Raw genomic sequence first — 21,214 nt, 5'->3', positions numbered from 1 at the left:
GTGCCCTGACTGGGGATGGAGCCCTCAACCTCTTGCTTTTATGGAATGATGCTCCACCCAACTGAGCCAGCAGGCCGGGCGGAAATGTTTTTTATGCAGTGTGCAGTAACAGTGTTGGGAGGCAGGGAGCACAGTGACCTCCCTTCTGCTGGAGGAGGCTAAACCTGGAAATTCGGGAAGGAAAGAAGAGCCACACCAACAGTAAATGCATGAGGAGGCCATTTTTCTCCTATTAAGTTCTTGCAAATAAATGGGACTGTTGGAAGTAAAAACGATCACATTGTCGTGTCGGGTTCTCAGTGTATATTTTTCATTCTTTTTTCTCCTGTTTGACGGCTCTAGGAATGTGTAGTTATCTTCAATTTCACTTGAGACAATTGTGTTAGATTGCATTGTGACAGCTGTCATAGCAGCGTGCATTTTAAAACACAAAAATTGGTGAATTTTTATGTCACCACTTTAATATTAAAGATGGAAGAAAATACACATTTGCAGCACATTATGCTTTATTATTTCAAGAAAGGCAAAAATACAACGGAAATGCATAAAAAGATTGATGCAGTGTATGGGGAGGGTGCTGTGAGTGGTCTGACGGGTTTCGTGTTGGGGATTCCCGTGGGGTACACCAGTTGACGTTGATAGCGATCACATGGAGACATTCACTGAGAACAATCAACGTTCTTCCTTGGGGGAGAGAGCCGACATGGTCAAAATATCCAAGTCAACCAAGTTATTGGTGAAAATGAAAAAGGTGTCTTTTACGGAAAAAAAAACATATGGACTTTTTGGCCAACCCAATCTATATCTTTTGCATCACGCGCGCATCCATCCCTTCCTCGCACTAAAGGATGTGACCAGCCCCTTCGCTGGGGAATGGCATCGCGCGGCCCCTCTGGGCGGCACCTGCAATGCCCTGGAGGTCTCCCGGGAGAAGTGCGCGGCGCCAAACCAACCCCCGCTGTCCCCAGCTTCCATCACGGGTTGGTCTCTGTTAGCACTTTGTAGAAGCAAAGGGCCGGCGGAGCCCAGTTACCTATGAACAGTGCAGGTGGAACTAAAAGTGAAACCCTGGCTCTCCAGGAGAAAGGAATTTGGCTTTAGGAAACCGTCCCACCATCGACTCAAGAACTTGCTCCTCTTGCCCAGCGAGGCTCCTTCTCCCTTCGACACTAACTTCCTGTTCCACGGCCCCTCCCCCCGCACTGAGTTCCCATTTTAGGACGATTCCAACATCCCCAACCAGCAGTTGTCTTCACGCCGGGCAATAACCACAGAACAAGAAACAAACACACGACGCCCTTCCCAAGAGGACCAACCAGGGCCAAAGCGGGCCGCGTCCCAGTTCCAGCTGCGCCGGGCCGCGCGGCCCCGGCCCCGCCCCGCCCCGCCCCGGCCCCGCCCACACACGTGACCCACGCTCGCCCGCTCCCCACCCCCGCCGCTGAAGGCGGAGGCTCCTGCAGGCCGAACCACCGTGGGCAGGGAGTGGAGGAAGGCCGAGTTGCCGACGCCGCGGGGCGCTCGGGTGTGGTTGATTAAAGCAACTCTCATTTTTTTTGGTATTGCGCCGGGAAGGCGTCTTCCCAGGCGTGCTGGCCATCTTTGGCTCGGCAGGCATTCCTTTCATATTTTGGAATCGCCCATTCTTGTGCACAGTCAGTAGACGAGTCTAAACACCGGCATGGGAGAGGGGGACTTAGTAATGTAAGTGAAGCTGCTTATCTGGTGAAAGGCTAATACATCACAGCTAAAGCAGTTCGTCGAACGTACAGGTTTTTCTGGTATGAGTTTGTGACTTACGTTTTTACCCAAATCCAACTAGTTAGCTGACTTCTGGGACGCCCCCCCTCCCTACGGTCACAAATGGTTTAGCCCTTCGTCGCGGCGCCCGATGGGAGAAGACCGCCATGGTGGGCAAAACCATCCTCTTCCGAGAGCAGGGGCCTCCAGTTCGCAATGAGTTTGTAGACTGGCGCGAGGACCTCTGTGACCGCCGTTGAGCGCATACTCGTTGTGGAGACGCCGTAGTAATCGCCGGTAGACGCGCCGATGCCCTCTGAGTTTCCCCGTTCGCGCGGGGAGGCGTAGGGGCGTGGGCGCACTCCCCCCGCCCTCGTGGGACGCCCCGCCGCACGCACATGGCCCGGCCGTAGGCGCGGTGCGGCCTGGGAGAGTCGGAAGCACGGTGAGGCGGCAGCGGCGGGCCCATGCAGGACGCGGAGAACGTGGCGGCGCCCGAGGCGGCCGAGGAGCGGGCAGAGCCCGAACAGCAGCAGCCGGCCGCCGAGCCGCCGCAGGAGGAGCCGCCACGGCCCGCGGGACCCGGCGCGCAGGAGGTGGCGGACGGCGAGGACGAGGAGTCGGAGGCCGGGCCGGGGCCTGAAGTGCCCGCCGAGCCCGCGGCCAACGGGGAGGAGGAGGCCAGCGCCACCCCCGGCCCGTCCCCGCCCCCGCCCGAGGAGCTCCCCGCTCCGGCCGCGGACGGGGCCCCAGGAGAGCCGGCCCGGGACGCGGCGGCCGAAGGCCGGTCCGACGGGGCGGGCGGGGAACTTGGCGGCGCGGCCGAGAACGGCGACGCGGACGAGCCCTCCTTCAGCGACCCCGAGGACTTCGTGGACGACGTGAGCGAGGAAGGTGAGGCGGCGGGGTCACGCCGAACGTGGGCGGGAGACAGCGAGGGGCGGCCCCCGTTTTCCACCCCGAGCCCTGCACAGCGGCGAGGTCTGCGGGGAGATTCCGGACGCCCTTCCTTTTCTCCTGGGAAGGAGGCAGGACGGAGACGACCTGGCGACCCAGCCGTCCCCGCCCCGGGCGTTTGGAGGCTGGAGCAGCCGCTCGGCGCGCTCGCTGGAGCCCGGCCGGCGTGCGGTGGGGGCGGTGAGGGTCGAGCCCAGCAGGACACCGCACGTGCCGCCGGGTCTCCGGGGACAGTTGTCAGCTACAGGTGGGGGTGCCCGAGGGTCTAGCCACACCTGTCGAAGGTGAACCCGACCCGGTGCGGGCTCCGGGGGGCGTGGGCCGCTATCCCCCGGAGCGCGCAGGGGCAGGGCTCCCTGCGGAGAGAGAAGCTCCCCGCCCGGCTGGTGCCGGGCGCGCTCTGCGACCCCCGCCTGGTGTCTGTCTGTAGTCGGGAGGGCAGACCCCGGTCCTGTCGCAGGTAATCGATGGTCTCCGGTTTTCTGTTGATGGCAGCTTGCTGTGCCCTCCTTTCTGCCCGACTCGATGGGCAGGCGTTATTTCTGCTTCCTGCCCCGGAGGGAGCATCTCAGCGGACGTTCGTTGTCGGCTCCTGTTTTGTTTTCAGCGATTTAATTGCTCCAGCCCATTGGCGGACCCCCGTGCACGGACCACGTTTCAGTGCGGTGGGGAGAGGGAGCGCACCGCCACCGCAACAGCCAGCGCTGCTGCGCCAGGAAAACGTGGGGCTGCTGTGCTGACGCGCAGGGACGTGCTGTGTTGAGGTGGTGCGTGCGATCACGCTGCCACTGAGTCAGAATCACGACGGAGCTCCCGTGAAATGTGAAAGCTTAGAGAACCAAAATAGAGCCATCAGCTCTCAAACGTGGTTTTAAAGGGCTACCGTGTGTCCTTACTGACTGACCGAGTCATGCTTGGCTTCGTAAGATGAACACGTTCCCGCGTGAGAAGCAGGGACGGCTGCCCAGCTGGGAAACCGGCCTCCACCCCCGACAGGCCCCTGGGGCCGGTGCTGCTGCGGTCGCTGCTGCCCAGACCGGGGTCCTTCCACCACACCAGCGTTTGGTACCTTGATATCTGAGTGTTCATTTTAAGGTCTATTTTGATCCTCTGGTATTTATTTTACTTCTGATATGTTTTTTAAGACTTTATTTACTTTTATAGAGAAGGAAAGGGACCTGGCCCACAACCCGGGCACGTGCCCCGGCCAGGAGTGGAACTGGTGACCGTGTGGCTCGCAGGCCGGCGCCCAGACCACGGAGCCGCACCAGCTGGGGTTGCCTTTTTTTTTTTTTAAGCATTTTTTGAGCGCACCTCCTTCACCTAAGATTTGAGAGCGTGAATTGTGTCCAGATTTGCCCGGTGTGGCGGTCAGGGGCTGTCACGAGCAGGCCTTGGGGAGTGCCGCCAGAGTGACCCGAGGCCCCAGTCCTGGGGGCTGGTGTCGAGCAGCCCGCAGCTGTCCGAGGGCCCTTGGTCATGCCCGGGGCTCGGGAGCGTTCTGCGAGAACCGTCCCGTGCGGAGGGAGCCGCGAGCGGTGCTGCTTGAGAGCCTCGTCTCCGGAGCACGTGGAGTTGTGCCGCTTCCCAGCTGCTGTGGGGCTCTGCCAGATGCAAGAGAGGTGTTGATTCTTGAGTGCCTTCCCTGGCTCATTAAGCATTATTTGTATCTATATTTACTTTTGGGAGTTGTTTTTTTCTGTTTCTCTTGGAGCCAGACGGGGCCTCTGTGGCCAGGAGTAACCGGAGTGTGGGCTGGGAACGTGTTTCTCCGTGTGTGGCTGCCGCCCTCGCTCCTTGTGGTGGGCGCAGACTCTCGTAGAGAACCGGTGTTCCCACTCGCAGCCCTCGTAAACTCGGATCAGGCTTCACAGGCCACTTAATTGCACCGGCGCTGAGCTGCGGCAGGAGCCCCAGGACCCTGCGGAGCCTCGGGAGGGGAGACATCCTCAGGGTGTGGCTGGGGCCTGCCTCTCCCTTTTTTCTCTTCGGTCTCAGTATTCGTTTCTCTGAAGTTTAAGTGGCAGTTGTGTTTTCTTCTTTGAAAGATTTTACTTATTTATTTTTAGGTAAAGGAGGGAGAAAGGGAGAGAACCACGCTGATGTGTGGTTGCCTCTTGCGCACCCCCGTGCTGGGGGCCCTGCCCATAACCCAGGCACGTGCCCTGACTGGGAATCGAACCGGCGACTCTGGTTTGCAGGCTGCTCTCCATCCACTGAGCCACGCCAGCCAGGATGTGAAATTTAAGTGGCAGTTCTTTTTTTAAGATAACATATTCAATGTCACTTATAAAGGCCGAAATTAATTAGGAATCATTTCTAACGGGGCATGACTCTTTAAGTTAAAGGACTTCTTTTTGAAAGCCCTCTCCACGTGCCGCGGGGCGTCTCAGACACCGGAGTGGGGGGAGCAGGGTGCAGCGAGCAGCGTTTTCTGGCGTGCCCCGTTTGGCACGTTGGGAATTCTTGAGAGTGCGATGAGGAAGGTTGGGTGGCACTCGGGTTCCAGTGCTGAGATGCGTGGTGCACAGCCCCTGGCCCCGGCCGGGCTCGCCAGCGTGCTTCGATGGCGGCTCTGCCGGCGTCTGCCCTCTTTCCCAGCCCGGTGCGGGTTGAGTGGCGTGTCACCACTTTCTAGACGATCCAGTTTGAACGGGGGTGGGGGGGCAGGTCTTGCTTTACTTCATCTGACGCCGTGACCTCCGAATGAATGCCTGTCTCCAGCAGCTGGTCGGCGCTGACCGGTTCTGGAGCCTCATGGCCGAAGGACCCAGGGTGTGGGGCCCTCCCCGGGCAGCAGGCAGGTGGCCCCGGTGCTGACTGGTTCCTCTCGTTTTTGCACCTGCCTTTCCTTCTCCTGCTCCCGCCTCCCAGCTTATGGAGATGAGGCGGGTCTCGGAGTTTGAACACTCGAGACGGGCTCTGTGCCTTAACTGTCAAAGCAGACGCACAGACGTAACACGTTTCGGTCTTTGCGTGTCGTCGAGAAAACGAGCAGCCCACGCCGCTCACCGTGCTCCCGGCAGCACCCAGCGTGCAGGGCGCGGTGCCTGCGAAGGGCTGGGGGCTCCCGGCCGCCCCGTGCGGTGCTTCCTCCAGCGGGAGGCCCCACCCGTCCCGGACGCGGCGTTCACGCACACGCTCCCCTGGGCTTGCGCGCTCTCTGGGCTCCTCGTTCACACGCCCGGCTCGCCCACGCTGTCTCCGGACGGGAGGCATGTGGGGGAGGGACGCCCGGCGGCCGGTCTGCGCTGGCGGTGGGTCGGGGAAGGCTTCCCGGGTCAGTCCCAGCCACTCTGGGCGCCCCGGTCGCTGACTCCAGGTCTCCCCCTTGGCCTGCGATCCCGTCATTTGCAGCCTGTTTTGAACGCTCTTCACGACCTTCGCTGGCCGCCAGGGCTCCGTCCCCGAGTCCTGACTGTTGCCGGGAGTGTGAGGGGTCCAGTCTTCCCGACTCTCCCAGGTGTAGCTTTGCAGGCAACCCAGGGCCCAGACCGCCGTCCTTCCCCGCGTGGGCATGGGGCGGCTAACCTTCCTGCTCCCGGGAGGGGACTTCAGGGCGCCGAGCCGCTGCTCGGACCCGTGGCCGGGCGTCCGGCCAGTGGGTCACTGGGCCCCTCTTCCCCGCACAGAACTGCTTGGGGACGTGCTCAAAGACCGGCCGCAGGAGGCGGACGGGATCGACTCGGTCATCGTCGTGGACAATGTGCCCCAGGTGGGGCCGGACCGGCTGGAGAAGCTCAAGAATGTCATCCACAAAATCTTCTCCAAGTTCGGGAAGATCACCAACGACTTCTACCCGGAGGAGGACGGAAAGACAAAAGGGTGAGTCGTGGGTGCTCTCAGTTGGTGCCGTTGGCGTCTCCCGGTGTCGGGCGCCTGCGGTGGTCGCCCAGCGGCAGAGCTCTGTCTCTGGCCTCGCGCTGCAGCGCGGGCCTCGGTTCCGGCTGGCGCACAGGGGCGGCGGCGGCGGGTCTGCTGCCGCTGGGGATGCGGGGTGCTGGCTACTGGGTGTTCCACTCTGCGGCACACTCGGTGGTCCACTCTGCCGGCGGGCGGTGGGCACAAGGGGCGTCCTGGGCAGACGGCCCGGGGACCTGGCAGCTGGCAGAGTTCCAGGCAGACTGTGAGTGTGGGTTGTACTGAATCTGCGGTGACGTGCTCCCCCACACACGTTTTGATCTCTGACGCGGGGGTGTCTTCACAGTCTGGGTGAGCGCCCCGTGTCGCTGCCTGGCCAGCAGCTCACTGCTGGTGCCCCCTGCAACGGTGCCTCCGGTCAGCGTGCCGGCGGGAGGTGCTGCACCCACCTGCAGTCTGCTTCTGAAGCGCCGCGCTGGCCTCCCGCGCCGGTGGTGTGAGTCTGCGCCTCCACCACGCACACGAGGGCGTCCGTCTCCCCGCCACGGTGTGTCCCTGCCGGTTGACGCGCAGGGAGTCACAGTTGCAGGCATGGCACGTGCCCCCTTGGGGGTGGCATGGAGCCCCCGAGGTGCCGCCGGGCGGCGTCTGCCCTTGACAAGGTGGTGACAGGCTCACGCTGGCGCGGACATGCAAGCACTTTGCGCCTCGCTGCACGGTCCCGTCGGCCTTCCTCCATTAGTGCTCCCGGGGGTGCCAGCCTCCGAGAGGACGGCACCGGAGGTGACCGTGCGCTTCAACTCAGGTCTGCAGACCAGCTGGGGGGGCTTTGATTTCTTCTTAGAAACTGAGTGACCGAGTGCCGGGGACGCATGTAACGTTTTCTCTGGAACTGGGTGGGAGTGCACCTCGCGTCCTGTTTCCGTTATGCTGAAAGGTTCTTGAACCTCTGTGACTTTGCCTGCAATACAGCGTGATGTGTAGCATTAGGGACTTTGTGTTTTGTAACTGCTTTATTGGAATATTAACACGGTGAACTCGCCTGGTTTTAAACGTACGAGAAACAGGTGCTGACGTGAGGCCGCACCGTGGTCTGGGGGACGGGCCTTCTGACGGGGGCTGGTCCGTGAAGGTGGGGCGGGGGCTGGGGCTGCCGAGCGTGCCTTCCGTGCCGAGGGAGCTCCGCTGCCGCCGTGACGACCGCCTGCACACGGCAGGGGCCGGGCGTGTGTGCACCGCCGTGCCCCCAGTCTGGGGCCCACACCTGCGCGAACGGCCGCCCTCCTTGCCGCAGGTACATCTTCCTGGAGTACGCGTCCCCCGCCCACGCCGCGGATGCCGTGAAGAACGCCGATGGCTACAAGCTCGACAAGCAGCACACGTTCCGGGTCAACCTCTTCACCGACTTCGACAGGTGCGTCGAGGCCCGGCCGTGAGCCCTGCCCGTCCCCCTGCTGTGTGCCCAGGTTCTGGGGTCCGCTGGTCAGCCCCCGCGGGGCCATTCACAGCCCGGGCCCCCACGCGGCCAGTAGCACACCCCCCACTAGCGGCCCCACCAGGCGTTACCAGTAGAAGCCCCGCTCACCCCTGCTCCGGGGTGGACAGGCAGGGGTGCGGAGCGGCGGGTCCCGGGCGGCCCCTTGGTGGCCACGTTGTGGAGACGCAGGAGGAACCGGCCGCTCGGTCGCTTGGCCGAGCCGGTGCCCAGTGAGGGCCGACTGCGGGCCACCTGGGCGGGGACCAGAGTGGCCACCGCTGTCCCCGTGTCACCGGCCCGTCTCTCCTCCTCCTCCAGGTACATGACCATCAGCGACGAGTGGGACATTCCAGAAAAGCAGCCTTTCAAGGACCTGGTACGTTCTGTCAGAGCGGCCGCTGCACAGTGGGGGGAGGTGCTGGCCGGCCACCCGGCTCGAGGTGACCAGTGGGTTCCTCGGAGTCAGAGACGCTGATGGCCCTGTCGGCCCCTGTGGGCAGTGGTCACGAGAGAGCTTTCTGTGGTGAAAACCCGCAGTCAGCCCCGTCCCTCTCTGGCCCCCCCCAGGGGAACCTGCGGTACTGGCTGGAGGAGGCAGAGTGCAGAGACCAGTACAGCGTGATCTTCGAGAGCGGGGACCGCACGTCCATCTTCTGGAACGACGTGAAGGACCCGGTCTCCATCGAGGAGAGGGCGGTGAGTGTGGCTGCCGTGGGGGGCCGGCTCGGTCTGTGAGAGCGGCTCCCTCCGGTCCTTCCCCCAGCAGGGACTCGGGGCAGGGGGTGGGCAGGAGGCTCCCAGGGCGTGCTGGGGCCGGGGTGGGGGGGGTGGCGCGGGCTGGTTCGCGGGGCTGTGGCTGTCCCGGTCACGCTGGCCTGGCTCTCCCCGCAGCGGTGGACGGAGACCTACGTGCGCTGGTCCCCCAAGGGCACCTACCTGGCCACCTTCCACCAGCGCGGCATCGCGCTCTGGGGGGGCGAGAAGTTCAAGCAGATCCAGAGGTTCAGCCACCCGGGGGTGCAGCTCATTGACTTCTCGCCGTGTGAAAGGTAGGTCCATTCCTTCCGGCGCCGGTCCGGCCTCCACGGCTTGCCCAGCACCGTCTCGTGGTGGTGTCCTCCCACGCTCAGACAGCATGAGGGGCGGGAGCTCCCGAGTGCCCTCCCCTCGCTCTGTGGTCCCCGCGGGGGCCGAGCCGCTCCGCCACCGCCTCTCCCCGAGCGTCCGGGCCCGGTGTTCCCGGGAGCTGCTCAGGGGTGACATGGAGGAGCAGCCCCCTCCCCCCCAGCGGGAGCTCTGCGCGGCCCCGCTCCGTCACTGGCCACAGGGAGGGGAGCCGCTGTCTCAAGTCCAGTTTTGCCTCTCCGTCCGGGGACGTCTTTCGTGCGCTGTTTCCCTTCCGGGTCAGGACCCAGCCCAAGGCCGTGTGTTCCGCGGACGGTCTTCTTGTGAGTGGGTTCCCCTCCGGCGTGCACGGGGCCCAGTGGCCCAGCTCTGGGCGGGCCGGCCATGGGCAGCTTGAGGGCCACGCCGCACGCTGTCCTGTCTGCCCTGGCCCTGGGTCGCCCTCCCCCGGAGCACGGCCCGCCGCGCCTCTGTGGCTCGGGGGCGCCGCGTGTGTTGCGGCTCCGCCCCTGGCCACGCAGTCCGTCCTCGTCCTCGGTGGGGCTCCCCGGCAGCCCCGGCCCAGGCTCCCGGGGCGTGCCTCCACGCGGGCCGTGCCTTCTGAACTTCTCGGGGTGTCTGCCGCTGTCCCGGCGCCCCCACGTGGCTCTTCGTCTTCAGGCCTCGCGGGTCGGAACACCCGCGACCGAGCGCCCTCCCCAGCCGGGACCGGGCCGCCGGCCTGGGAGCCGTCCCCCCTCCCTGGCTTGGCCGAGGGCTCCCTCGGCGTTCACCTTGGTCCTGGTGTTTCCCACGTCCCTGAGCTCTAGCGGACGGGGGTTCCCGCGTTTGACGGGCAGGTAGCTCCGGCACGGTTGCTTCCGTGTGTCTTCAGTACAGGAGAGCGGGTGTCTCGTGGGGCAGCAGCGCGTGTGGCCGGGGCCACCAGCAGGGTCGGCGTGCCGCCTCCGCCGCCTCGTCCCCGTGACCCTGCCTCGGCCTCCAGGTGGTCGGGGCCGCCACAGCGTGGGCGGTTCCGCTCCTGCTCCTCTGGGGCGTCCTTCCGGGAGAGGGGCCAGGGAGCCTGGGGCCGAGGCCGGGCCGCCACCCGAGGAGGCATGGCCTCTGAGAGAGGGGGAGAGAGAGACAGAGAGAGGGAGAGAGCGAGAGCGGGAGGCTGTGAGTGCCTGGCCTGTGCTGCAGGTACCTGGTGACCTTCAGCCCCCTGATGGACATGCAGGACGACCCTCAGGCCATCATCATCTGGGACGTCCTCACTGGGCAGAAGAAGAGGGGCTTTCACTGCGAGAGCTCGGCTCACTGGCCGATCTTCAAGTAAGGGGCCGGGGCCGGGGCCGGGGCTGGGGGCCCCCCTGCAGCGGCGGGCGGGCGGGGCCTGGCACTGTCTCTCCTCCTCAGGTGGAGCCACGACGGCAAGTTCTTCGCCAGAATGACGCTGGACACCCTCAGCATCTACGAAACGCCGGTGAGTGGCCTCGGAACCGAGCCCTGAGCGGAGCCGGCGCGGGGCGCCCCCCAACCTGGCAGTGGGGGGTGGGGCTGCACGGGCAGGATGGAGGCTGCGCGGCGCCCCCTCGGGGTCTCGCGTCCTGGGGCAGCGAGGAGGCTGGGGAGCGGGAGCTCTCGTCACCCGCCCCTGCTCCCCGGGGCTGACGCGAGCCCCCTGCGCCCCGTCTCCCCGACAGTCCATGGGCCTCCTGGACAAGAAGAGCCTGAAGATCTCGGGCATAAAGTGAGTGGCTGTTCCTCCCGGCTGCTCTGATCTGCTCTGATCTGCTCTCCCTGCACGACCCCGGGCTCACCACGTCCTTGATCCGGGCGTGAGGACGGTCTCCAGCTGCCGCGCGCTGCCACCTGGGCCGCTCGTCCCCTTCCCCGCCCGTGGGCCCCTCCTGAGGGCCCCGCTGTGGAGCCGGGGCTCTGCCTGGTGGCTGGTGTGCTCCGTCCCTTGGGTGACTGCGCCGTGGGTTCAGGTGGCCTTTGGTGGGTCCAGCTCCTCTCCGCCAGTGGCCCCCTTTCTTGCCTCAGAAGCCTCTGGGTGGGTCAGTGTCTGCGCAGCGCAGTGTCCGCCCTGCGGGGGCAGCCACACTTCCTGTTCCTTCATTCTCACTGCTCGGGCGGTGTCGGGGCTCGTGGTGAGGAGGGAAGCAGGACCGGTTCGCCTCGATGGCGGCGTGCACCCCCAAATGGTCCCCCCCAGCACCTCCAGGGTGCTTACAGGGCGGGGTGCTGCCTTGGTCTTCCCAGCCCTCCTCCCCCTGCCAGGGTGGGCTTCCCGTAGCATCCTCAGAAACCCGGCAGCCAGTCCCTCTGTCTGCGGCCGTCTCGGCTGTGGGCAGCCGCAGGTGGCAGTGAGGAATGGGGTTAGGTGGGGAACGGTCAGCAGCACCTGCCCCGCCCTGGCCGGGTGGGCTGGTGGGCCATCCAAAGGTGAGGTGCCCGGCGAGCCCCGCCAGTCGCCTGCACGCAGCCAGGGCGCCCTGATGCCCGTGCGCTCGGCCCGCCCTCGGGTGACCCTGTCCTCGGGCTCCGCAGAGACTTCTCCTGGTCTCCCGGGGGAAACATCATCGCCTTTTGGGTGCCGGAGGACAAGGACATCCCGGCGAGGGTCACCCTGATGCAGCTGCCCAGCAGGCAGGAGATCCGAGTCCGGAACCTGTTCAACGTCGTGGACTGCAAGCTGCACTGGCAGAAGAACGGGGACTACCTGTGCGTCAAGGTGGACAGGACGCCCAAGGGCACCCAGGTGAGCGGGCGGGGCCGGCTGCTCGGTGTGCGGGGTGAGCGTGTGGGTGGTTTTCAGGCCCCCCCGGCACCACGCGGGGTGGGCTGGCGCGTCACGGCCGCAGCTCGGGTCCCGCCCTGGCTGAGGAGCGCCCTTCGAGCGGGCGGCGCACTCGCAGTGCGGGGCTGCTGGGGTAGGTGGCTGCCCGGGGACGTCGCGGGTCCGAGCTGTGCGGGCGCCCGGGCGTGGGCTTTTTCCCAGGGCAGCGGCTCCGGCCCTCTGCGTCCTGGCCTCCGTGTGTGCCGTCCCGCCAGCCGCTTACCGGGGGGCCCAGCATCCGGTGGTGGTGCTGCCGCGAAGCCCCCTGCAGAAGGGCGCTCGCCGGCCCGCCTGGGGAGACCCGTGGACGGGCTGCGGTGCCGGCCTGGGGGCGTCTGTGCCGGACCCGGGCCTGCAGGGCAGCTCCGCAGAGTCGAGCCCACACGTGTCTGTCCAGCCCTGCGGAGCCTGCGTCACTGCGTCCCGCGCCCAGGGGCCCCGAGGCCTCCTCGCAGTTGCGTTTCTCTGAGGGTCGTCCTCCCTTTCTTGATTTTTTTTTTCCTTTAATTTACCAGGGTGTTGTTACAAACTTTGAAATTTTCCGAATGAGGGAGAAACAGGTGCCTGTCGACGTGGTCGAGATGAAAGGTGAGCTCCTCGGGGCCCTCCCGTGGCCGCGTCATCCCTGTGTGCCGTGCGCCCCTGGCCTGGGGGCCTGGGGGAGTGTCGTGCCCCCGGAGCGCGGGGACACAGCTCTCGCTCCCGGCGGGCGGCTGTGTGCCGGGCGACCGAACACGTCTCTGGCCTCCGAGCCCCGTCACCTCCTCACACGGGCGCTCGGCCCAGGCGGCTTGTTTGGGCTCAGGACCGCCATGCCGAGGCCAAGGCCCCGCCCTGGGGGGCAGCCTTAGCCTGCAAGTTCCGTTCTGCTGGAGGGGGGAGGGGAAAGAGCAGGGGCGCTAGAGAGGTGCGGGGGTGGCCAGCCCTTCTCGGGCCTGCGAGCTCTCGGTCAGCGCCATGGCCGGTGTGGGGGAGGGCCAGTCAGCGCAGGGGGGGCGAGTGTGTGCGGGCCCCACACACAGCCCAGGGCGGGTGGCCCGCTGGGGCCTCGGCTGAGGGCGCCCCTGCCGTGGGCCCGGGGTGGAGTGGCTGCCGTGGGCCCCGGGCGCCCGGCTCCTCCACCTGCACCGTGTGCCCTTGAGCGGACGGGTGGGGGGCTGACCGGGACCACTCTTCCGGCTGCAGAGACCATCATCGCCTTCGCCTGGGAGCCGAACGGGAGCAAGTTCGCGGTGCTGCACGGGGAGGCCCCACGCATATCCGTGTCCTTCTACCACGTGAAGAGCAACGGGAAGATCGAGCTCATCAGTGGGTGGCCTCACCTGCCGTGTGTCTCGGGGGGGGGGGGGCTGGTGGGCATGGGGGGGCCGGCTGGGGTAGCTGCGGGAAGGCGGGACCATCGTGGCTCACGTGGTTCACGTGGGCACATCCCAGCCACGGAGAGGTGGGCCCCTCGGCACCTCCATGGCGGTGTCTGCACTGGAGCTTCCTGCCCTGGGGGTGGAGCTGCCGCCTGGGGGACGGACAACCCCCCGGTCCTCACCCTCTCTCAGCCCTGCCTGGGAGGAGCCAGGCTGTCCCCCGGGCAGACGGGGCTCCGGTTCCATGTGCTCAGTGCTCAGCGCACAGTAGGTCCTTGGCGAGCGCTGTGATGCAGAGAGAACGGTGGCTCGTGGCTTCACAGAATGCTTTCACGCGCCCCAGCTCACAGCTCTGGGGGTGCCCCAGGGTCGGGGCGGCTGCCCTGAGACGGTCCTGGGGGGCCGAGCTCTGGCCCCCCCGAGCTCAGCAGCACGCGTGGAGGACCAGACTGGCCGTCCCTCCCGAAACCTCCCAGGCTGTGCCCCCGCGGTGATACCGTGACGAGCAGGTGCCGCGTGCACGTCTTGCCGTGCCCTCCGTGAGGCCGCGGGGGCGGCCTCTGCTCCCAGGGCTGCCGCCCCTCCTGCACAGGGAGTTGGCCCCCGGTGCAGACCCCCGGGAATGGGCCTCCATGGAAACAGAGCCCCTCTGTAGACACTCACATCTCCGAGCAAATCGCGCTGCACGTGAGACGCCCCTCAGTGGGGGCTGCAGTCCCAGACCCCCGTCCCCATGCTCAGCGGGGGCTGTTCCTTCCGTGTGCGTCTGTGGCCCGCCCCAGAGCCTGCCCCGCGCCGCTGACCGCTGCCCCCTCCCTCCCAGAGGCCTTCGACAAGCAGCAGGCGAACACCATCTTCTGGAGCCCGCAGGGCCAGTTCGTGGTGCTGGCCGGCCTCCGCAGGTGGGTGTCTGCCGTCCCGCCGCGGACCCCGGGCCCGGGCCTGTGTCCCCCGCGCTGGGTTCCGAGCGGTGACGCTGCCGAGTCCTCCAGAGCCTGAGTGTCCTCTGGCGGAGGGAGGGTCACCCCGGGTCCGGTTGAGGGGACAGACGTGTGGTAGGAGCGCCGTGCTCCCCGGACGGGCGCCGGGACCAGGAGGGGGAGAGCAGGCACTTGCCAGGCTGGCCGGCAGGCCGGGGAGGCAGGCAGGACCGCCTCCGGCAAGCCCCTGTGCCAGGGCAGCCCCCGTCTTAAAGTGGACGGTGCCCCCAGGGCCCATCAGACAGGGCGAGCCTCCCTGGGGTGGGGGGCGAGACCTCAGGGGCGCAGACGCAGCTTCCCCCCCCCCCTGCCCCCCAATGGCCCCATGCGGCCACCTGGTGTGGAACTCGTGCCCCTCGAGACGGCGCCTCCCCTCCCCCGTCCTCCTCTCGTTCCCACGCCGACAGCGGGGGGTGGGGTCGGTCAGCGGGGCTCCCGGTGAGGCCCGCCCGTCTGTGTCCGCAGCATGAACGGCGCCCTGGCGTTCGTGGACGCCTCGGACTGCACCGTCATGAACATCGCGGAGCACTACATGGCGTCCGACGTGGAGTGGGACCCGACCGGCCGCTACGTCGTCACCTCCGTGTCCTGGTGGAGCCACAAGGTGCGGCCCGGCCCCCCCCCCCCCCCCAGCTGGTCCCGGGAGGCCTGGTGCCGCTGCCACCACAGTTCAGGGACCCCCATGCCCGGCCCGGGCCACCTCAGGACAGACGCTCCCCGGCGCGAGGGGCCTGCGTCCCTGTCACACTGAGGGGACGTGCTGCGTGGCACTGGCCCGGGGGGAGACCAGAACTCGAAACCTGGAGACCAGTGTGCTCTCCACTGCGTGCGTGTCGGTGACCCCAGCCTCCAGTGCTGGTGGCCTGATACCCTGAGGCTCGGCCTCCTGTGTGTGTCGGGGCCGCTCCTGAGTAGGGCCGCGGGCGTCCCGGCCGCTGCAGCCAAGTGCACGCTGCTGCCCGTCTGCGGCCCGCCCTGCGGTTCCGAACGCACCCAGGCTGTGCCGTGCGCCGGCACGGGGTGCGAGTGGAGGGGAGCGCGTCCTGGTCTGCTCCCATGGTCCCAGCCCGGTCCCTCCTCAAGCGAGAAGGCCAGAGTCGGGGACGGGGTCCGTCCAGCAGAGCGAGGTTGCGGGGACACGCTTGCCAACAACGTCTCGAGTCAAACCGGCGCGCTGTGGCCAGGACCAGCGGGCCCTGCCTGCGTCTGGGCCTCAGGGAGGCCTCCCGCGGCCGGACGAGCCCGGTCCGAGACGAGGCCACAGCGGGGGGGAGGAGGGCACTGCCTCCTCCTCCTCCGGGGACTTCTTGCCCCAGACGGTGTCCGCCGAGTGCAGCTGGGTGGGGTGGCCGTGCTGGTTTCCGCTGTGGCCCAGAGCAGGTCCGGGGCCCCCAGGGCGGGTCTCCTGGGTTGACGGCCACCCCCCGCTGGCTACGGCTGGGTGAAGGCAGGGTCTTCGGGTGTTTCTGTGGTCCCGTTACCGCCGCAGGCCACGGGTCCCTGGTGCGGGCTGGGGCCAGGGCTTGAGTGCCGCCTGCGACCTCCGTCCCTTGCAGGTGGACAACGCCTACTGGCTGTGGACCTTCCAGGGGCGCCTCCTGCAGAAGAACAGCAAGGACCGCTTCTGCCAGCTGCTGTGGCGGCCCCGGCCCCCGACGCTGCTCAGCCAGGACCAGATCAAGGTCTGCCCCCCGGCTCCCCGCCCCCCAGCTTACGGTGGCAACAGGGTGCTGACGAGCGAGCAGTGGGAGGGTGACATCTTGGTGGCCTTTGACGAGCTGCTCGAACAGCAGCAGCCGGATGGAAGAGAGCGGTTTTGGGGCAGGCCCCGAGGTCTCGGGGGTCTCGGGTCACGCTGGCCCCGTTCTGGTGGCTCGTGTGCGTGGGGTTGGCGGGACTGGAGGACCCGCCCCTGGGGGCGACGCGTCCGGGGCTGCCCTCGCGGGGCTGGCCTGTGCGCACCACCAGTCCTGAGCGGCTGCTCTCGGTTTCAGCAAATCAGGAAAGACCTGAAGAAGTACTCGAAGATCTTTGAGCAGAAGGACCGTCTGAGCCAGTCCAAAGCCTCGAAGGTCAGCCTTGTCTCCGCCTGGCGGGGGGGGGCGCCAGAGGGCCCGCTGCCACCCCTGGCAGAGAGGGGCCGGCGCCCGGCTGGGGCGGAGGGCGTGCCCGGTGGGGCCACCCACTGTCTGGTCGCAGAGCGTGCTCCAGCATGGAGGGGCTGCAGGGTCGGGCCTGGAACTCTCCGGGCCCATCAGACACAGGCGTTGGGGGCGGGGCGGCGAGGGGAGGGAGGGTCCTCCCGCTGCCCCGTGTGGGGTGGCCTCTGACACGGGCGTGCGTGTGGGCTCAGCGACACAGTGAGGGTGGGAGTGCGACGTTGCCGCCCCCGCCCCGTGCCAGGAACTGGTGGAGCGGAGGCGGACCATGATGGAGGACTTCCGGAAGTACCGGCAGGCGGCCCAGGAGCGGCACCTGCAGCAGAAGGGCGAGCGCCTGGAGCTGCGAGGAGGTAGCGTGTGGCCGCGGGGGCTTCGGGGCACGTGCGTGACGGCGCCCTGCTCCTTCCGTGTCCGCGTGTGGGGGTCCCGGGGCCGTCAGGCGTCGCGTGCTGCGTGACGGCTCTCCGCCGAGCAAAGGCACGCCCTGCACCGCCCACCCTCGGGCCTCAGGCCTGGTGGCCCGGCCTGCGTGGGGGTGTCCCCGGGGCACCAGTGCCACCCCGCCGCCCGCTGGAGCCCCTCCTGCCTTTCCAGGCGTGGACACGGACGAGCTGGACAGCAACGTGGAGGACTGGGAGGAGGAGACCATCGAGTTCTTCGTCACCGAGGAAGTCATCCCTCTCGGCAGCCAGGAGTGACCGAGAGCACTGTGGTGAGGGGCAGTGGGTGCCCCGCGGCTGACCCGCACGCCGGAGCGCGGCTCGTTTGGGGCGGGGCGAGGAAGCCCAGGGTCGTGTGCTCGCGGTCACGGCGTCTGTCTCGTGTGCGCGCTGGACGTCCAGGGCAGGACTGGCCCCGCCTCACCGCCAGGCTCGGGTGGGGGAGCAGGGCAGGGCTGAGAAGGCCAGAGCCTCCAGTCCCCATGGCCGGGGCTCCGGCGCTGCCCCGGTGGCAGGCCAGGGCCCAGAGGGGTCGCTCCTCGGGGCTGGCGCGGAGGGGTCACTGGGTGTCCGGGCAGGATGAGGGACTCCTGTCGTCCTCGGCTGTGGTGCTCTGCCGTTCAGACCGAGCGGCCCGGGGCTGCCTGCACCGCCGGGAGGGGGAGGTCTGGGGCTGCCTGCCCGTGGTGCCCGAGGTGTGCCGGGCTGGGTTCCGAGTGCCAGACAGACAGCCGTGTTCCCTCGTTGCAGCGTCACCGAGTGCCAGAGCCGGGGCGCCCCTGCAGACAGCCCGTGCCAGCCTGAGTGCCCGTGCTCCCCGTCCCGTGCCGACCGCCCGGGAGGCCCCGTCTCCAGTCGTGCCTTCACCCCGCGTCCCGGGGCGGTGTCCAGGCGCTGCTTGCAGTCTCTCGTTTGGTTTCCCCGTCACGCCATCAGCGTTTGTCACCGCGACGCTGGCGTGGTGCCTGCCGCGCTGCCGAGGAGGCGTCTCTCCACTGCGCGGCCTCCCTGTGGGCCCTGCTGTCCTGTGGGCGCCCGCCAGGGAGCAGCGCACCGGCGGTGTCCCGGCCCCCGGCCCGCGGGCGGCGCAGGTGCTCAGGGGCCGGACGTGGAAATAAAAGCAGACCTGAGTGAACACGCTGTCTGTCCTCCTCGCGTCTGTAGACACGGGTGGCGGCCAGGGTTGGGTGCCTTCCTCCCGGCCCCCACAGGGCTGGTCTCGGTGGGGCTTCTCCGCGCACACACAGGGCCGGTGTGACACCCAGGGGCCCCCTCATGGTGGTGTCCCGCCTGTCCTGCTGTGCTCCGGAAGGAACACACGGTCCAGTCCGTCCAGAAACGGCTCCTCCGGGTTTCCGTGCCTGCCACGGCGCCCGGTGAGAGCCGCTCTCCGCCGTTCCTGGGGCGTGCAGCCGGAGGCCTGCGGGGTCCTCTGCCTTCAGCTGCTGCCTTGCCCTTTGAGTACTCGACTCGGCTCCGCGGACCGGGACCGGGGGGTGGACAAAGCCATGGGCGCTCAGCCCGTTTTCCGAGATCTGCCGCCCTCCGCTGCCGTGTCAGTGCCGCCCCCCCACCAGCCTGGCCTCCTGGCACCGGGGCTCGGCCCCCACAGGCAGGACCGGCCCTGGGGCTCGCTGGGGTGGGCGCACGCCTCCGACAGCGTCTGCGCGCGGACGACCGGCTGTCCTGGGAGGGCCCCTGCCCCTGCCCTCAGGCTGCAGCCACTGCTGTGGGGGCTGTGGGCCACGGGCCCACCCCCCACGGCCCTCTGGCTCCTGGTCCCCAGAGACCAAGACTGTGTGTGTCCCCTGAGCATCTGTGGGGAGGGCTGGCCTGTCCCGGCCAGTGAGCACACAGTTGGGGCCACTCTCCTCTGCAGTTCCGTGGGCTCGGTGTGCCGAGACCCGGCGCTGCCGGCCTGGTGCCCGTGAACAGGCGGGCGCGGGCCCCCAGCAGCGAGCGTCCCCAGACCCACGTCCCACACACGAATCGGCGCCTGCTAGTTGTGACTTGGGACACCCCGTGTGAGCAGGAGACTCCTGAGGCGCTGTCAGCCCGAGCTCCCCGCCGCTGCAGAAACCGGCCTCCCGGGCTGGCCCTCCTCGGGGCATGTGGGGCCCGTGGGGGCGGGACGGATGCTGGACGCTGGGCCTCGGCCGCCTGTGCAGGTGCGAGCCAGCCCTGGCCCACCGAGCCGCCAGCTGTGTGGTCCCAGGCACCCGGCCGGTGGGCCTTGAGGTGCTCTGGGCGCCCGAGCAGCCCCAGCCTGAGGTCGCCCCTCCGCCCCCCAGTTGGGATCTCAGACCAGACTTCGGGGACCCGGCTGTGACACGTGTCCAAGTGTTGCCAGGACCCTGCAAGTCGCCCACCCTTGCGGGGTGTCAAGAAGTCCGTGAGCTCGGGCCCTGGCAGGCCAGTGGCGTGGGCAAGGGGGTGGCGGCCACGCCCTCGTCCTCACAACCGAAAGTCATTGCAAGGTCACTTTAGAGATTTGGGCAAGTGATCACAGCTGCAAATGTTTCCTTGCACGTCAGCTGGTGGCACCTGCACCCCGCCCCGTGGTGAAAAGCCCCGTGGCTGTGGCCGGGGTGGATCTTAGGCAGGCTCACCTGTGGAGCAGGTGAGGCGGTGGTAGAGGAGCTCTGGGGTTGCCATGGTGTCAGATTAGCACGGAGACACACAGGCTGGACCGAGTCTGGGGCTGTGACTCCGTGCCAGGTGTGCGGCCAGCCCGAGCCCACCTGGGCCGGGCCCCCAGCTGCCTGGGGCTCACCCAGCGCACGCACAGCACCTGGGCAGGGCCGGCGCCCCTGAGGCGGTTAGGGACCAGCGGGGCTCCTGGGGCCGCTGACATCAGTGGGGCGGGGCTGCTGCCGGCCAGGCAGGCCTCCGTCGGCTGGCTGGCTGGCTGGCTGGCTGGCTGGCGGGCAGAGACCCTGGAGCAGTGACCAGGCCCTCCCACCCCACCGCCAGCCCCGCCCCAGCCCGGGGCAGCCCTGCCGGGGAAGGAGATGGAGCCCAGAGACCAGCAGCTCGTGGTGAGGGTCCCTCTGGCTGCGTGGTGGCCCCCAGCAGGGCTCTGTGTCCCCGAGGCCGCCCTCCCTGCTCTGAGCTGCCTCCCGACCCACCGCCCACCACCCCTCCGTGCCCAGCTTCTGTGCAGGACCCTCCCCGCTTTCCTCGGAAGTAGTAACCCCTTCCCAGACACCTCCTTCACCCCTGCCACCTGACCCTCCCCAGGCGACTCGGGCCTGGACCAGGACCCTGGTGGGGTGGGGTGGGGTGGGGTAGGGTGGGCCCTGCCACCTGGCCCCATCTGGGCCCTGCGAGGCCTGACCGGACCAGCTCCTAGGGAGCAGCTGTCTGCGTTTCTCAGAAGGGGTCCCTAGGGGGTCCCTCGGGGGGCAGGGGGATGGCCCGGGCCTGTGTGTCTTCTCTGAAGACAGTGGGGCTGGGGGGGGGACACTCCGCAGCTGGCGGGCCCTGGGCAAGCCAGTGCCCAGGCTCCCTGGCCGAGACTACCCCGGTGACGGCCAGCCACGGCGCCCTGAGCGTCCTGCGGGGCGTGAGCAGGCTCACACTGCTGGTTCCGGGGGGGAAGGCCTGGGGGGTGGGGGCTTCGCTGGCCTTCGGCTCTCTGGGGGGCGCGGGGGGGGGGGGCGAGGCCCGGATGCAGCCGCAGGTGTCTTCACAGGTGGCGCTTCGGATCCGCCCGCTCAGCGAGGCCGAGCTGGAGCAGGGAGCCGCCGTCGTGGCCCACAAAGTGGGCGACCAGGTGAGGGAGGGCGCACAGGGCGTGGCCACGGAGCTCAGACCCAGCCGTCCCGGGCGTGCGAGTGTCACCTGCCACACTCTCTCCCTCGCTCACACTCCCTCGCTCACACTCGCTCGCTCGAGCCCGTCCACCCACCCGCTCACTCACCCACTGACGCGTGCGTCCGTGCCTCCGGTCTCTCGCTCGCTCACCCGCTGCAGCAGTGTCCGGGCCGCACTCACCGCCGGGGAGGCCGGGGCCGGCCCCAGCTCGCTCCCCAGCGGGCGTGCGGTGTCGGCAGCACGGAGGAGGGTGAGGCGGCCAGGGACGGCCTCTCTGATGAGAGATCTTCGCGGAGCCGGGGAGAGGGCGGTGTGGGCCCCTCGCGGGAGCCAGTGGAGCGCGCCCCGGCGCCGCCAGCAGGCCTGGTGACGGCAGCGGGGTCGCGGGCCGAGCGTCGGGGACCTGCCCCTGCCGCGCTGCCCAGGACCCTCGGAGCTGAGCGCTCCGTGCGGTTAGGGAATGGCGGTGGT

General features: G+C 67.8%; 2 protein-coding genes across 2 annotated transcripts in view; both read left to right on the top strand.

Moving 5' to 3' along the window:
* The first annotated feature begins 1,882 nt into the window (after positions 1-1,882).
* EIF3B (eukaryotic translation initiation factor 3 subunit B) lies at positions 1,883-18,062 on the top strand. Its single transcript, XM_045824566.1, has 19 exons — positions 1,883-2,634; positions 6,330-6,522; positions 7,853-7,972; positions 8,354-8,411; positions 8,603-8,731; positions 8,927-9,084; positions 10,343-10,474; positions 10,559-10,625; positions 10,846-10,892; positions 11,696-11,906; positions 12,500-12,572; positions 13,170-13,292; positions 14,169-14,247; positions 14,791-14,929; positions 15,882-16,007; positions 16,320-16,397; positions 16,729-16,837; positions 17,082-17,199; positions 17,678-18,062. Exons 1-18 carry the CDS (start codon positions 2,208-2,210, stop codon positions 17,183-17,185), a joined length of 2,373 nt encoding a protein of 790 aa, XP_045680522.1. The 5' UTR covers positions 1,883-2,207; the 3' UTR covers positions 17,186-17,199; positions 17,678-18,062.
* The window catches only part of LOC123807786 (kinesin-like protein KIF19), a 24,592-nt gene continuing 20,787 nt past the window's right edge, over positions 17,410-21,214 (top strand). The window contains exons 1-4 of the mRNA XM_045821841.1: positions 17,410-18,018; positions 19,646-19,714; positions 19,939-19,965; positions 20,622-20,702. Of these exons, the coding sequence (XP_045677797.1) occupies positions 17,410-18,018; positions 19,646-19,714; positions 19,939-19,965; positions 20,622-20,702 (786 nt within the window). The remainder of the gene's footprint in view (positions 18,019-19,645; positions 19,715-19,938; positions 19,966-20,621; positions 20,703-21,214) is intronic.

The sequence above is a fragment of the Phyllostomus hastatus genome, unplaced genomic scaffold (assembly GCF_019186645.2).
Source record: "Phyllostomus hastatus isolate PE091 unplaced genomic scaffold, TTU_PhHast_1.1 phas_contig_150, whole genome shotgun sequence".
Classification (NCBI taxonomy): Eukaryota; Metazoa; Chordata; class Mammalia; order Chiroptera; family Phyllostomidae; genus Phyllostomus; species Phyllostomus hastatus.
The sequence above is the reverse complement of the archived record's forward strand: the minus strand, read 5'-3'. Positions and strand labels throughout refer to the sequence as shown.